At 43.2% G+C, this 13,067-nt stretch overlaps 1 protein-coding gene across 1 annotated transcript in view; it reads left to right on the plus strand.

Annotated features, from left to right (window-relative positions):
- The window catches only part of LRP2 (LDL receptor related protein 2), a 224,269-nt gene that overhangs the window by 136,675 nt on the left and 74,527 nt on the right, over window positions 1–13,067 (plus strand). The window contains exons 30-36 of the mRNA XM_048484475.1: window positions 527–715; window positions 2,388–3,308; window positions 4,063–4,228; window positions 7,682–7,840; window positions 9,119–9,408; window positions 11,137–11,340; window positions 12,405–12,647. Coding sequence (XP_048340432.1) covers window positions 527–715; window positions 2,388–3,308; window positions 4,063–4,228; window positions 7,682–7,840; window positions 9,119–9,408; window positions 11,137–11,340; window positions 12,405–12,647 — 2,172 coding nt within the window. The remainder of the gene's footprint in view (window positions 1–526; window positions 716–2,387; window positions 3,309–4,062; window positions 4,229–7,681; window positions 7,841–9,118; window positions 9,409–11,136; window positions 11,341–12,404; window positions 12,648–13,067) is intronic.

The raw sequence follows: 13,067 nt of genomic DNA on the forward strand, positions 1-13,067 counted from the left end.
CAGCATCGCTCTGGAGGCCGTCAGGGACCCACCCACGCAGGTTGGAGGGCAGTGTGGGGTGGGCCCCTGACACCTCCAGAGCATGCTGGAGGACGAGGTGAGTGGAGGGGACGGGGAAAGCGCCGTCTTCCCAGCGGTGCAGTTCGCACTGCGCTGATGGGAAGACAGCATTTTGGAATAACCTCGCTAAACGAGCGAGGTTATTAGGAGCGGCTTCACGCCGCTCCTGGGTGGCCAGGACGGCGCTGCTACGATCCAGCAGCACCTCCTGTACGAACAGCTGCCCTGGGACAGTGTTTTTGCTGTCCCTGGGCCGCTGTAAATGGCCCGTGCGGAAAGGGCCATACAGTTTGCCTCTAAGAAAGCTCTTCTTCCAGGTCAGAGGTTAGAATTGACATATGTCTTCTAGACAAATAGGAAATTGTCAGTTTCTTTTCCTAAAAGGTCTAATACCCAGTCATAAGCTGAACGACATACAGCAAACAGAATATTAAATGAAGAGTCATATATTTTTTAAACATTTCAGGGAGAAATGCGCTACATGTGGATGTCCACATCCCTTCTGGTTTCATTTATTGGTGCGACTTCAGCAGCAGCGTTCGTTCTCAAAATGCAATACGCAGAATCAAACCAGATGGCTCCTCCTTCACGAACATCATCACAGACGGGATAGGGCGCAATGGGATCCGCGGCATTGCAGTTGATTGGGTATCAGGTCTGTACCACTCTAGTGCAGCAAACATATCTATGTTTTGTCAAAGGCTTTCATCGCCAGAATCAGTTGGCTGTTTTGGGTTTTCCAGGCTGTGTCGCTGTGATCGGGTAGTTTTAGCTCCTAAAGTTTCTATGACTAGCATCATCCGAGGCATGTGACTGTAAGATGTGTTTCTCTCCGTGGCACACATCTTACCATGACATGCCTCTAAAGATGCCAACTATAGATGTGGGCAAAACATTAAAAGCTAACACTACCAGACCATAGCTACACAGCTTGAAAAACCCACAACAGTCAAACATACTATGTGTTATGTTATTTGTGTTTTTGGAAATTTTAATGCCAAGAACCCCCGATATAAAAGTCATTAAAATAACTATCCACAATCATATATTCTTTAAAATTATTCTTGATGGGGGCCAGTTGTATGAAATCATTTAGAGCACTTCCATTATGCTCCACCACCCCTCTGTGCTCTCCTAACAAAACAGTTGAAGAGATTCTTGTTACTTCAGTCTTTTTTTGAAGTATGCTGTATGTAGTAAGGGTCACTTAGTCATTAGAATGGCTGCATCGGAATGAGGAAATGTTAGCTCTGAATGCATGACAGTAGTACACAGGTGTTGACTCAGAAGTAATTGCTGCTGATGTTAATAGAATCTTTGCCCTATTTGTCAGTTGTCTTTTCTTGGAATGCAAGTAATTGATGAGATGGTCTTTTAGGATATAAATGTATGGGCTAGTTTTTAGACTGTACACTAGAGGATCTCTGCATTTCTTGCTAGGAATTTTGCCATTTGTGCAGCCTATCAGCATTCGCATTACAACCTGCAGGCAAAAGCGTACCGCCCAGGGGGACATACAGAGTCAAATGTCCGTGGGCTATGGCCATTTAGTTACGGGGAGGGCGGAAAACCACTCCCACACCCACCCTCCTTCCCCCTGGGTATATACACTGATTTCAAGACCTGGTGCAAAAACCCGTTGTTGCACATGCACAGCTACAGTTCCATCAGCCCCTGCTGGCATGACCAATTGGCCATGCCAGCAGGAGCTGATGGGAATCGTAGTCCATGAACATCTGAAGTGCCAGAGTTGGACACCCCTAGTTTAGCATGTCAAATTAAGCCCTGCCTGGGGAAGATGTACAGAGACACTATCAAAACTAGTTGTTGTATCATAAACAGAGAGCTGGAGAGAGAAGGAAACGATCTTAGCCATACTTTACTCATTAAAGTCAGGTTTTAACCCATAGTTAAAACAAATCAAAGTTTTTTGTAAGCCCACTTAAAACTGTGATTTTTTTAAAAAAGTAATTTGTGGCCAGTATTTAATCATGGTTTAGGAAATCATGTGAAACCAAGATTAATTAAGAAAGTTCAGTGTTCTATCTGCTTAATTTTAGGTTGTAGAATGTTTCTTTGTATAGTTCTACATTGTTCTTCTGTACTTACTTGCATGTTCTCAACAAAGCTTAAGAATGAATGAATCCATGTTTTATGAGCCCTTCGGGGATAGGGCGGTATACTAAATTTAATTAATTAATTAATTAATAATAATAATAATAATAATAATAATAATAATAATAATAATAATAATAATAATAATAATAATAATAATAATAATAATAAATAATTTGCTTCAGTGTTTTTGTTTATTTTGTTCTATCCAGGAAATCTCTATTTTACTAATGCATTCCTGAGCGAGACATTTATAGAAGTTCTACGTTTAAACACTACATATCGCCGTGTGCTGCTTAAAACCACTGTAGATATGCCAAGGCATATTGTGGTGGACCCCAAAAACAGATACCTTTTCTGGGCAGATTATGGACAGAATCCAAAGATAGAACGTGCATTTCTTGACACTACCAATAGGACTATTCTGGTGTCTGAAGGCATTGTTACACCACGTGGCTTGGCGGTCGATCACAACAATGGCTACGTTTACTGGGTGGATGATTCTTTAGACATGATTGCAAGAATTTCACAAGATGGCGGAGAGCCAGAAATTGTCCGCTACGGCAGCCGTTACCCAACTCCATACGGCATTACTGTGTTTGAAAACTCTATGATTTGGGTAGACAGGAATTTGAAAAAGATCTTCCAAGCTAGTAAAGAGCCGGGAAATACTGAAGCACCAACGGTTATGAGAGACAACATCAACTGGCTGAGAGATGTTACGATTTACAACAGTCGCTATCAGTCACGGTCCCCTTCTGACATCAACCACAACCCGTGTCTGGAGAACAACGGAGGCTGTTCGCATCTGTGCTTTGCACTCCCTGACTTGGACGCCCCGAAGTGTGGATGTGCATTTGGATTGGTAGATAGTAGTGGTAAAAGCTGCTCTATTTCAACCGATGACTATCTGATCTTCGCTTTGGAGAATGCTCTGAAGAGCTTGCACCTGGATCCTGAGAATCATAGCCCTCCATTTCAAACAGTGAATGTATTAAGAACTGCAGTAGCTCTTGACTATGACAGTGTGAACAATGTGATATATTTCACTCAGAGTTCCCCATCAGGCACAGGAAAGATAAGCTATCTTCACACCCACTCTGGAACTGGTCGCCCCACCATAATAGCATCAGGTAATCACTGCTAAATATTGTTCAAGATCCCAGCACTTGACTGTATGACAGTCTGAACAATTTGGGCTGCTTTTTAAGGTTTCACATGTCTCCACAGTCAGGATATTATTGTAGCTCTGCCTGTAGTTTCACTAATAGTTTCACCCTAAAGAGGATTGTGCACTTCTGTGTCCATTGATTTCAGTGGACTTAAAAGGGTGTAACTTTGCTTAGGATTGCATTGTAAATCATGCTGTTCTACACGTATCTGTGCATAGGATTGCTGACTGTGCATAGGATTGTTAATGCAGGTCCTGCAGGGGACACAGTACAAATATAATAATAGTAGCAGTAATGAAAATAATAGCATACATGAAGTCTAGGACCCTCAACATGAATATATGTTGGTGTTGCAAAGGTTGGCAGTAGCCATGCTCTTGTGCAAGAGCATAAAGACTTACATATAACCACACCTTTGTCTTCTGTCATGTGTTTTAAAATGGTCTGTAAGCTTTAGACCTGCAGTCAGAGGCGTAGCAAGGGGGAAAGAGCCCGGTGCACTAGTGCGTCCTCTGCCCACACCCCTGCCACGCCCCACAGGGGGCGCCCGGTGTGTCACGCACCCCCATCCCCTTCGAGCTTCGCCTCTGCCTGCAGTATCCTTCTGTGACTGACTGCTGGAGTGAGAAAGGCCTTTGATACGTTACGGTGATTGACACGTAGTGTTTTCATGCAGAGTTTTTTTTGTTGTGCTTTGTGTTCTGTATGTCTTAAGATCTGGGAACTCCAGATGGTCTAGCCTTTGACTGGATCAACAACAGGATTTATTACAGTGACTATCTAAATCAGACCATCAGTTCAATGGCTGTGGATGGATCTAATCGCTCTGTGGTTGCACATGTTCCACGTCCAAGGGCCATCGTATTGGACCCTTGCCAAGGGTAAGTTGTGCTGTCTGCATGTTGTGTTGAGAAATAAGGGGTTCTGCTTCCATATAGCTTCTTGTTTCTCTGCCTCCGTTTTATCAACTTTTATAAGGGAGACCTTGAATTACCTGTTTCTTTTGTGACTGAGGAAGTTTGCCATATCCCTTTGCTTCAGGACTTTCGAAAGTCTATTTTGCTCCTGAAGGCTTCAGTTTTTCTACTAATTAACCATATTTGGATGTGTTGTTTGAGTTTGTTTGGCCTAATAATTCTGTTGGCCTTTACCCAAACATCTGTGTATTGAACATGGGAGTTTGTCTGCTACCTTTTTCATTCCTGCCTCCTCTTCTGATCCTTGTAAAACCTATGCCTGGATTGTGGGATCCATGTGGAAGAATAACGGCATGGGTTGGAAGGTTTGGTGTGATGAGGGGAAAGAGAATGAAGTTGCTCCTCCTTTGCCTCTGAAAGTGCAGTTCCACAGAAGGGATGGAGTTATTCCACCCCATGTTCCTCCTTATTCAAGCCCCTCCAACTCACCACACTATTTTCCTTCAGTGTAGGGAAGTTATTCTCCTTTGGGTTAATGCCTCCTATTTGCTCCAAGGCAGGATTTATGCAAATCAATTTGAGCCCTGAGAGGACCAGTAGGAGGTTCCCCTATCCCCATGTGACAGCCCTTCCACTCCAGGCAAGACTCAGGCCCCTTCTTCACCATCATGCAATAAGTATCAGGCAGCAAGTAGGAGGCACCACTGCCATCTACAGGGCATAATGAGGAATGACACTCGGTCATGAGAAGTCAATGGAGTTACCTGGGACAAAAAAGATCAAAGGAGGGCACACCTATCCTTGAAACTTCCACTGCATTATTCCAGGGAGAACATTTTACCAAGCTTTTACCCAGAGTCATTCAAGCTTTCAGCTACAAACAGGATTCTGCCAATCAGATTAAACTCTTGGCTTCTCCTAATCTAGACAAGCAAGTAACCGATTTTAAGTAATCAGTGTCTCTTTTGTCTGTTTGCCCCCTCTCACCCTATTTTGAGGAGGCTACGAGTGCAGAATTTGCTCTGTGGGTCAGAATGGTGAGCTGCAATGCTTCAGCCAAAGCTCTTCTCATAGCCTGAGTTCACTCTCTCCAGAAGTCGGTTTCAGGCAGTCAGTTCAAGGTTGACTCGACCTTCCATCCTTCTGGGATCAGTAAAATGACCCAGGTTGTCTGGAAGGCCACTGGAAACCACACCATAAATATAGTAAATGTTGTGATGTGGCATCATCCCAAGGGTCAGTAATGATCTAGTACAGTGATGGCGAACCTTTTTGAGACTGAGTGTCCAAATTGCAACCCAAGCCCCACTTATTTATCGCAAAGTGCCAACCCGACAATTTAACCTGAATGCTGAGGTTTTAGTTTAGAAAAAACGGTTGGCTCCCTCTTCCTCCGCCCCACCCACTCGAGCAGGAGCCAGCGTGCTCTAGCCTCCAGCAAGTCCCACACGCACTGCTCTGTGCCTCTCAAGCATCTCTGCCTCCTCTGCACCACCCGCCCCCCTTGGGCAACAACCACCCGGAGCACAGGCACCAGGCCCACCAACCAAGTCCTCACTGCTCACCGCAGTGCATGCACCTCGTGCTCAGTGCCCCAGGCCAGCCTAGATATGTGTGTGTGTGGGTATGTGATTTTCCGCACCCACATAATGAACTCTGTGTGCGCGTGCCCACAGAGGGCTCCGACTGCCACCTCTGGCACCTGTGCCGTAGGTTCGCCATCACTGATCTAGTATTTGCTCAGGGGACTACCTTTATCTTCTGGAGAGCGGAATGCACTGTGCCTGGGAACAGTTGCTTACTGTAGCAACAAACAAAACCAAAAACGATTATTCTTGCTTTCTGATTCTGTTAAGGAAGATTTTTTAAAAAATTTGGTCGATGCTCTGATCTCTGCTCTGCAGATTTCAGAAAACTTTAATAGGCATTAGAAAAAAACCCAAAACAGTTAAAACTAAATAAACGTACAGTTAAAAGAACATTATTACAAGGCATGTAAAACACATATTAAGAATGTGGCTACAGCTGCGGATATTTCTACCTCGGGATTATTCAGTAATTTGATCATTTTAATTTTGTCTGGAAGAGACTCAAATCCTGTAGGAAATAATGCAACCAGGTCAGATCTAAGATTATTATGTTTAGCGCAGTGAAGCAAGACATGAGCAAGCGAGTCTGGTATATGGAGACAGAACAGGCAGCGTCGCTCAAGATGAGCGATATTAGAAAAACGACCTTGGAGTAAAGCTGAGGGAAAGGAGTTAACATCTTGCTCTGGTCATAACCCATCTAAGTTTATAATTTACCAGTTGGTCCAGGTAAGTAGCAGGGTAGGATTTCTGGGGAGTAATTCCAAGAAATAATGGAGAACAAGAGCTCTGTGCTTTACTTAAAAGAAATTGGTATTCCTGTTCAAATAGTCTTGCTTTTAGTTGGTGAAATAACTCAGGAGCAGTAAGCATTAGTAAAGACTCCCAGGTAAAACCCAGAGAAAGGTCTGCATTTGGGGGCTGTGTTATGTAAAGATTGAGAAAATGCCTTAGAAGACTCCAGAAATTAAAACAAAAACAAAAACAAATGATCACCAAAGAGTCGCATGAAGCCCCCTCCCCAGATATTGGAACTTCTGCAGTTCTATCTGATTTTTGCAGAGCCATCTTGAAGACCCACTGCAGGACCTTAATCCAGACCCCCTAATCCATAAAAGCACACTGCTGAAGATCAAAAAAGCACTAAAGTTTGTGGCAGACACCTCTGGACGTAACTGTCCAGTTCTTGCCCAAGCTAAAGCATCACCACAGCGTGCAGCTTAGGCGTTGGTAGGTTGACCTCCTTTCAAAGTCTGATCTCCAACTGGGAAAATGTTTGACGGGATGCTTTTTTGGTCCCCTCAACAAGACGGTAATCAAATGCAGATTTCAAATGGAACCTCTCAAATCCTTTCTAAAGGCTCTTACCTGAGGACCTCAGTTTTGACCTCAGGGAAGCATACCTGCATGTTCCTATCCACCCTACTTGCAAGCAGTTTCTTTGCTTTTCCTACAGTGGTTTTCACTACCAGTAGAGACTTTGCCATTTGGCCTGTAGTCATCCCCCCAGGATATTTACAACATTCATGATTATATTGGTGGCATCCCCTCAGATTTAGGGTTGCCACATGTATTCCTACTTGGACAACCTTGGACAATCTTCATCCAGGGAATGTGCGCAACAAAAGACGCTCCAAGTTCTGCATCTTCACTTGGGGGGTGGGTGGGTTATTCCTCCAACAGTCACTTGAACCTGTTTTAGGAATGATGTTAATATTATTGCTGAGGTTGCTGTTTCACTTTACTTTTTGTTCAGTCCAATGTAGAGTTGATTTTGTTCAGTAGGAAGGCAAGCAAGCAAATACATTAATAATTGTGTTATTCATAGGTACATGTATTGGACTGATTGGAGTTCCAATGCTAAAATAGAACGAGCGACCCTTGGAGGAAATTTCAGGACTGCCATTGTCAGCACCGACTTAGTGTGGCCAAATGGACTTACATTAGACTACGAGGAACAGCAGCTTTATTGGGCCGATGCAAATTTGTATGTATTGGTGCTTGATTTGCTTGCAGTTGAAACTGTCTATTTTAATGTGTCTTAGATGCTTGCGTACGGTATTAGTCTATACGGTACTTTAGTAGTATAGAAACTGCATAATGAACATGATCAGTAAGAAGATTTTTTTTGTAGCCAGTAGTGTTCCATGTTAAGTTTATTTTCTTTTGCCAAGCGATCAAAATGGTGGGAATAAAACCTAGAAGACTGGTTGCTGTGTGGCCGTGGTCTGGTAGATCTTGTTCCTGTGCTGTGTGGCCGTGGTCTGGTAGATCTTGTTCCTAACGTTTCGCCTGCATCTGTGGCTGGCATCTTCAGAGGTGTATCACAGAGAGAAGTCTTCTTCTGTGACTTCTGAAGACTTCTCTCTGTGATACACCTCTGAAGATGTACCTACCAGACCATGACCACACAACCTAGAAAACCCACAACAACCAGTTGAATTTGGCTGTGAAAGCCTTCTACAATACATTGAAAACCCAGAAGAGTTTGAATTTATACCCCACTTTTCTCTTCTGTAAGGAGTCTCAAAGCAGCTTACAAACTCCTTTTCTCTTCCTCTCCCCACAATAGACATCGTCTGAGGTAGGTAAGTCTGAGAGGGTTCTTGAGAAAACTGACTTGCCCAGATTCACCCAGCACGAATCACATGGAAGAGTGGGGAAAACAAACCTGGCTCACCAGATGTGGAACATCAGGAATTGAACCCTGTTCTCCGCATTAGAGTCCACCACTCTCAACCACTACCGCACTCTGGCTCTCTTACTGAATGTTCTAATTTCCAGGAACCATTTTTATGGTTAGAACTTTTTAAAGACAAACAAAACAACAAACAGTAACAAACCCCAAAAAACATACGACAAGAGGAAGTATAAACACAATTAAGCCAAATATAAACACAATTAAAGATTTACCGTTTTCTCTCTAGTTATAGCTACAGAATTCATTCTCAGTTATTATTACTTATGAGATCCACACATTTCTCTGTTGTGTCTATGTTCTTGTTCATCTGTTCTCAAATCCCCAAATATTCTTGGACAGGCTACTAGGCTACCAGGATATTGCTGTTCTGTGCAAATGCTTATAGCTTTGAATGCAATGACATGTAATAGTGTTAATAGTTGATTGCTGTGCATTACAAGGATTTTTGAAGCTGGCAATGAGCTTCTCAGCATTTCTCCTAAGGGGGTTTGGAGGCATGTAGTGTGTGACATGTGGGTGTCTTTTGCTTGGTTTTCAGATACTAACATGTCCTAATTGTTTTAGACAGAAGATAGAGCGCAGCTCCCTTACAGGAACAAATCGCGAGGTCATTGTTAGCACAGCCCTTTATCCATTTGCAATGACCCTCTTTGATCAACATATTTACTGGACAGACTGGAACACCCGAAGTATTTACCGAGCCAACAAATTCGATGGATCAGACCAGATTGTTATGATCTCAAATCTGCCATCCAGACCGATGGATATTCACGTCTGGGCCGAAAGCAAGCAACAGAAATGCACCAATCTTTGTAACCAGTTCAATGGAGGTTGCAGCCATATCTGTGTAACAGGTAAAAAAAAGGGGGGGGGATAATGAATAACATCTGTATTGTGGTTTAGTCCCATGCCTTTCAATAAGGAATCAGATCAGCTGAGAAGGTTTTTATTTAAACTTTTGCAAACAGACAGCGTTTAAGTTTGGATTGTCATTCACTGGAAACGTTGCCCATGGTTCAAAACTACAGGCGCAAAGACATAGACACGCAGACATAGCTGCATAGCACTTACATGTGCAAAGATGTAGACATGAACATATGAAGCTGCTGTGAACTGAGTCAGACCACAGGTCAAGTAAGGTCCTCTCAGTCTGACAGCAACTCACAAGGATCTCAGGCAAAAAGTCTTGTCACTTCACATCCTGCCCGGTCTTTGAACTGCAGATGTACGGATTGAATTTGGGACCTTCTTCAGGCCAAAGGGATGCTCTGTCACTAAGCCACAAACCCCTAAGCAGTGGCAAATCCCATCCATATCTGACATCTAGGATACTGCATTGTCTGGTGACAGTGGAACAGCTGCAGCAGCTCTTACCGAGGAGATGCAAGGTTGTGACAGGCTGATCCTCCCATCGGTGGGGATGGATCGTAGTCAGCCTTTCTGGAGAGATTTGAGGCATAAAATCTCCCTCTGCAGCCAGTCGTAAAGCTTGCTGCTTGTTTAGTGCTGCAACGTATTATATGTTACACCTCAAACACCGCCTATACGGGACATATTCTGCACCCCGAGACAAATTCAAATTATCATGGGGTAACAAAATATCATCTCCCCCCTGAAAAGAATCGGTTTGTGGTGGCACAAGTTGTTGTGTTTCAGAACAGCCAAAGATTTGTTTCAAATATCCACAGCCTGTCTCAAACACATGTCAATAGTAAAACTAATGGCTTAGAATTTGAAGAAGAAGAAAAAGAAGTTTGGATTTATACCCCTACCTTTCTCTCCTGTAAGGAGACTCAGTGTGGCTTACAAGCTTTTTTCCCTTCCTCTCCCCACAACAGACACCTTGTGAGGTAGGTGGGACTGAGAGAGTTCTGAAGAACTGTGACTAGCCCAAGGTCACCTAGCAGGAATGTAGGAGTGGGGAAACACATCTGGTTCACCAGATAAGCCTCTGCCACTCAGGAATCAAACCCAGTTCTCCAGATTAGAATCCACCTACTCTCAACTTCTACACTACATTGAGGTTATTTTCTGCCCTAAGCACATACCTGTCCTCAGTGAGGCAAATGTCCTTCAGCAAAGTCCATCGTTTGAGCCAACCTACTGGCAACTATAATATTTCAGTGCTGCTCTATATCAGAGTTCTCTAGCAAAAATGAAGAGGATATTGGGATGCATCATCTACTCTGTAGCAGCCAGAGGCTCTGGGTTAGTACAGAGGCGGCAAGCTCATTTGGCAGATCAGATATTGTATGAGCCTCTCACTGGAATTGCCATGCTCATCTTACATACTGATATAGTACTTGAAATCAATAAAAGTTCAGCAATACAACCATTGAAGCTCATTCAGAGCACATGAAAGAGCTTATCCGAAGCATGCTTACCCTGAGCCCTTTGGGGGAAGGCAGTATACAAATTGAATAATACAATGCAATACATGCTGCTAAAGGGCTGATGTATTTGTGAATCTGCCTATTGTCTTTTTAAGTAAAATTTCATGAACTGAATGCTTTCTAGTAAGTTATATGTAAAGATGTTGAACTTCATGATATTTCATTGTTGCTTGTTGTGATCAAACTTAGGGCCAACTGGTGCAGAGTGTCAATGCCCTTCTGAAGGACGCTGGTATTTAGCCAATAATAACAAGCATTGTGTTGCGGACAATGGCACCAGGTGTACTGAAGGACTCTTTACCTGCCTGAATGGACGCTGCATCTCAGAGCGTTGGAAATGTGACAATGATAATGACTGTGGGGATGGCAGTGATGAACTGGAAAGTGTGTGCGGTAAGCACTTCTGCAGTGGAATCAGAAACACTGTTGCCTTGTGGGCAGAGGTGTAGCAAGGGAGAAAAGTGCCCTGTGCACTGGTGCATCCCCCGCCCCTCCCCAGAACGCCCCTGCCCTGGAACACCCCAGCCACACCCCCGGACCGCCCTTACCCCCCGGAGCTACGCCTCTGCTCCTGGGAAACTTCTTCAATAGAAGTCAAGAGATAGCCAGTATCTGTTTGGCCAGAGTCCCACTGAATATTTCGCTGGGATATATAGAAGAGCAGAGACCAGATTGCATCCAAGAGCAGAATAATTGAAATGTAGAAGATAAAAAGATTAATGTAGGAGATGTGGTATAGATGTTAAAACTGACTTGCCCTCTTAAATTTAGAAAGGGTGGGATATAATTTTGAGAAGGATTAGGAAGTATTTCCCCGGTTTTAACATCCGAATAATAATGTGCAAGTTAAGATACAAGAAAACATGTTGTGGAATATGAAATATTCTTAACACCCACCTGTAACAAGAATATTCCTAAAACTATTCATTAATTGTGTTTCAAATTCAGAGTTCTTCTGTACCCATACATCCTTCCCAGTTCAATGCGTTGAAAGACTGCCAATGGGGGAGGGTCACAAGGAAGTGGAAAAGGAGGATTTATGGGGGAAGTCTACTATGACTCACTTTTGATAAAATTCAGTAGGGAAACTCAAGCACGTATAAAGGAAATGTCATGTTTTCCATTGACTATGTGGTGGCGTCGCTTTATGGCGATGTGTTGTCGGGCGCGTTCCCCATTTATTCCTTCAGTTTGAACTTTTTTGTCACTTGTTACATTTTATGGAAGGATTTGTAGACTCTAGAAATGATCTTCCAGGTAGAAACAAAACTAACGCCTTTTCCTTCAGACTGACTTATTCAAGATGTGTATTTTACTTTACATGCAGTCCGCTTTGCAGCTGTGTTTGCCCTGGCAGGTAAAAACAAACTAAGCTCCCATGTACTTCTTTGATGCATTTGTCAAGACTGTGAGACTCTGTTCCACCAGTGACGCTTCATCACATTTTTCTCCTTCAGCTTTTCATACCTGTCAGCCAACAGCTTTCACCTGTGGCAACGGGCGGTGTGTACCTTACCCTTATCGCTGTGATCACTACAATGACTGTGGAGACAACAGTGATGAGGTGGGCTGCTTGTTCCGAACTTGTGACCCCCACACAGAATTTACTTGCAATAATGGAAGGTGTATATCTCTTGAATACGTCTGCAATGGTGTAAACAACTGTTATGATAATGGCACATCAGATGAGAGAAATTGCCGTAAGTTGATCACAAATACGTGTTGTCCTTTAGGATCTGATTCTTTAGGCCACCGAGGAGGAAACTTGATTTTTTTTTAATGTGAAGAATCAGTAAACGGGAACAAACGATTTGGTTGGGTTTTTTTTTTACACAATTGGTCAAATAGATAAAAATCTTGAGACATTGATTGGGTGTGAAGATAATTTCTTGGTGATAGAGCTACGTTAATGCTGTGAACTGTCTCACTGACTTTGGTAGTACGTATTAGATCCTGCCAACATTTTTGCTCATGGTAGTCCAATTCCTTTCCTTACTGCAGCTCCCATCCTGCAGGTCCCATGATCCTCAGCCTAGTGGTTTTGGTGGTAAAAGGGAACACCTTATTCCTTTTTTTACCAGAAGGAAAAACTAATTGGATACTTCCTAAAGGATACTAGG

Source organism: Sphaerodactylus townsendi, linkage group LG02 (genome assembly GCF_021028975.2).
Source record: "Sphaerodactylus townsendi isolate TG3544 linkage group LG02, MPM_Stown_v2.3, whole genome shotgun sequence".
Lineage (NCBI taxonomy): Eukaryota > Metazoa > Chordata > Lepidosauria > Squamata > Sphaerodactylidae > Sphaerodactylus > Sphaerodactylus townsendi.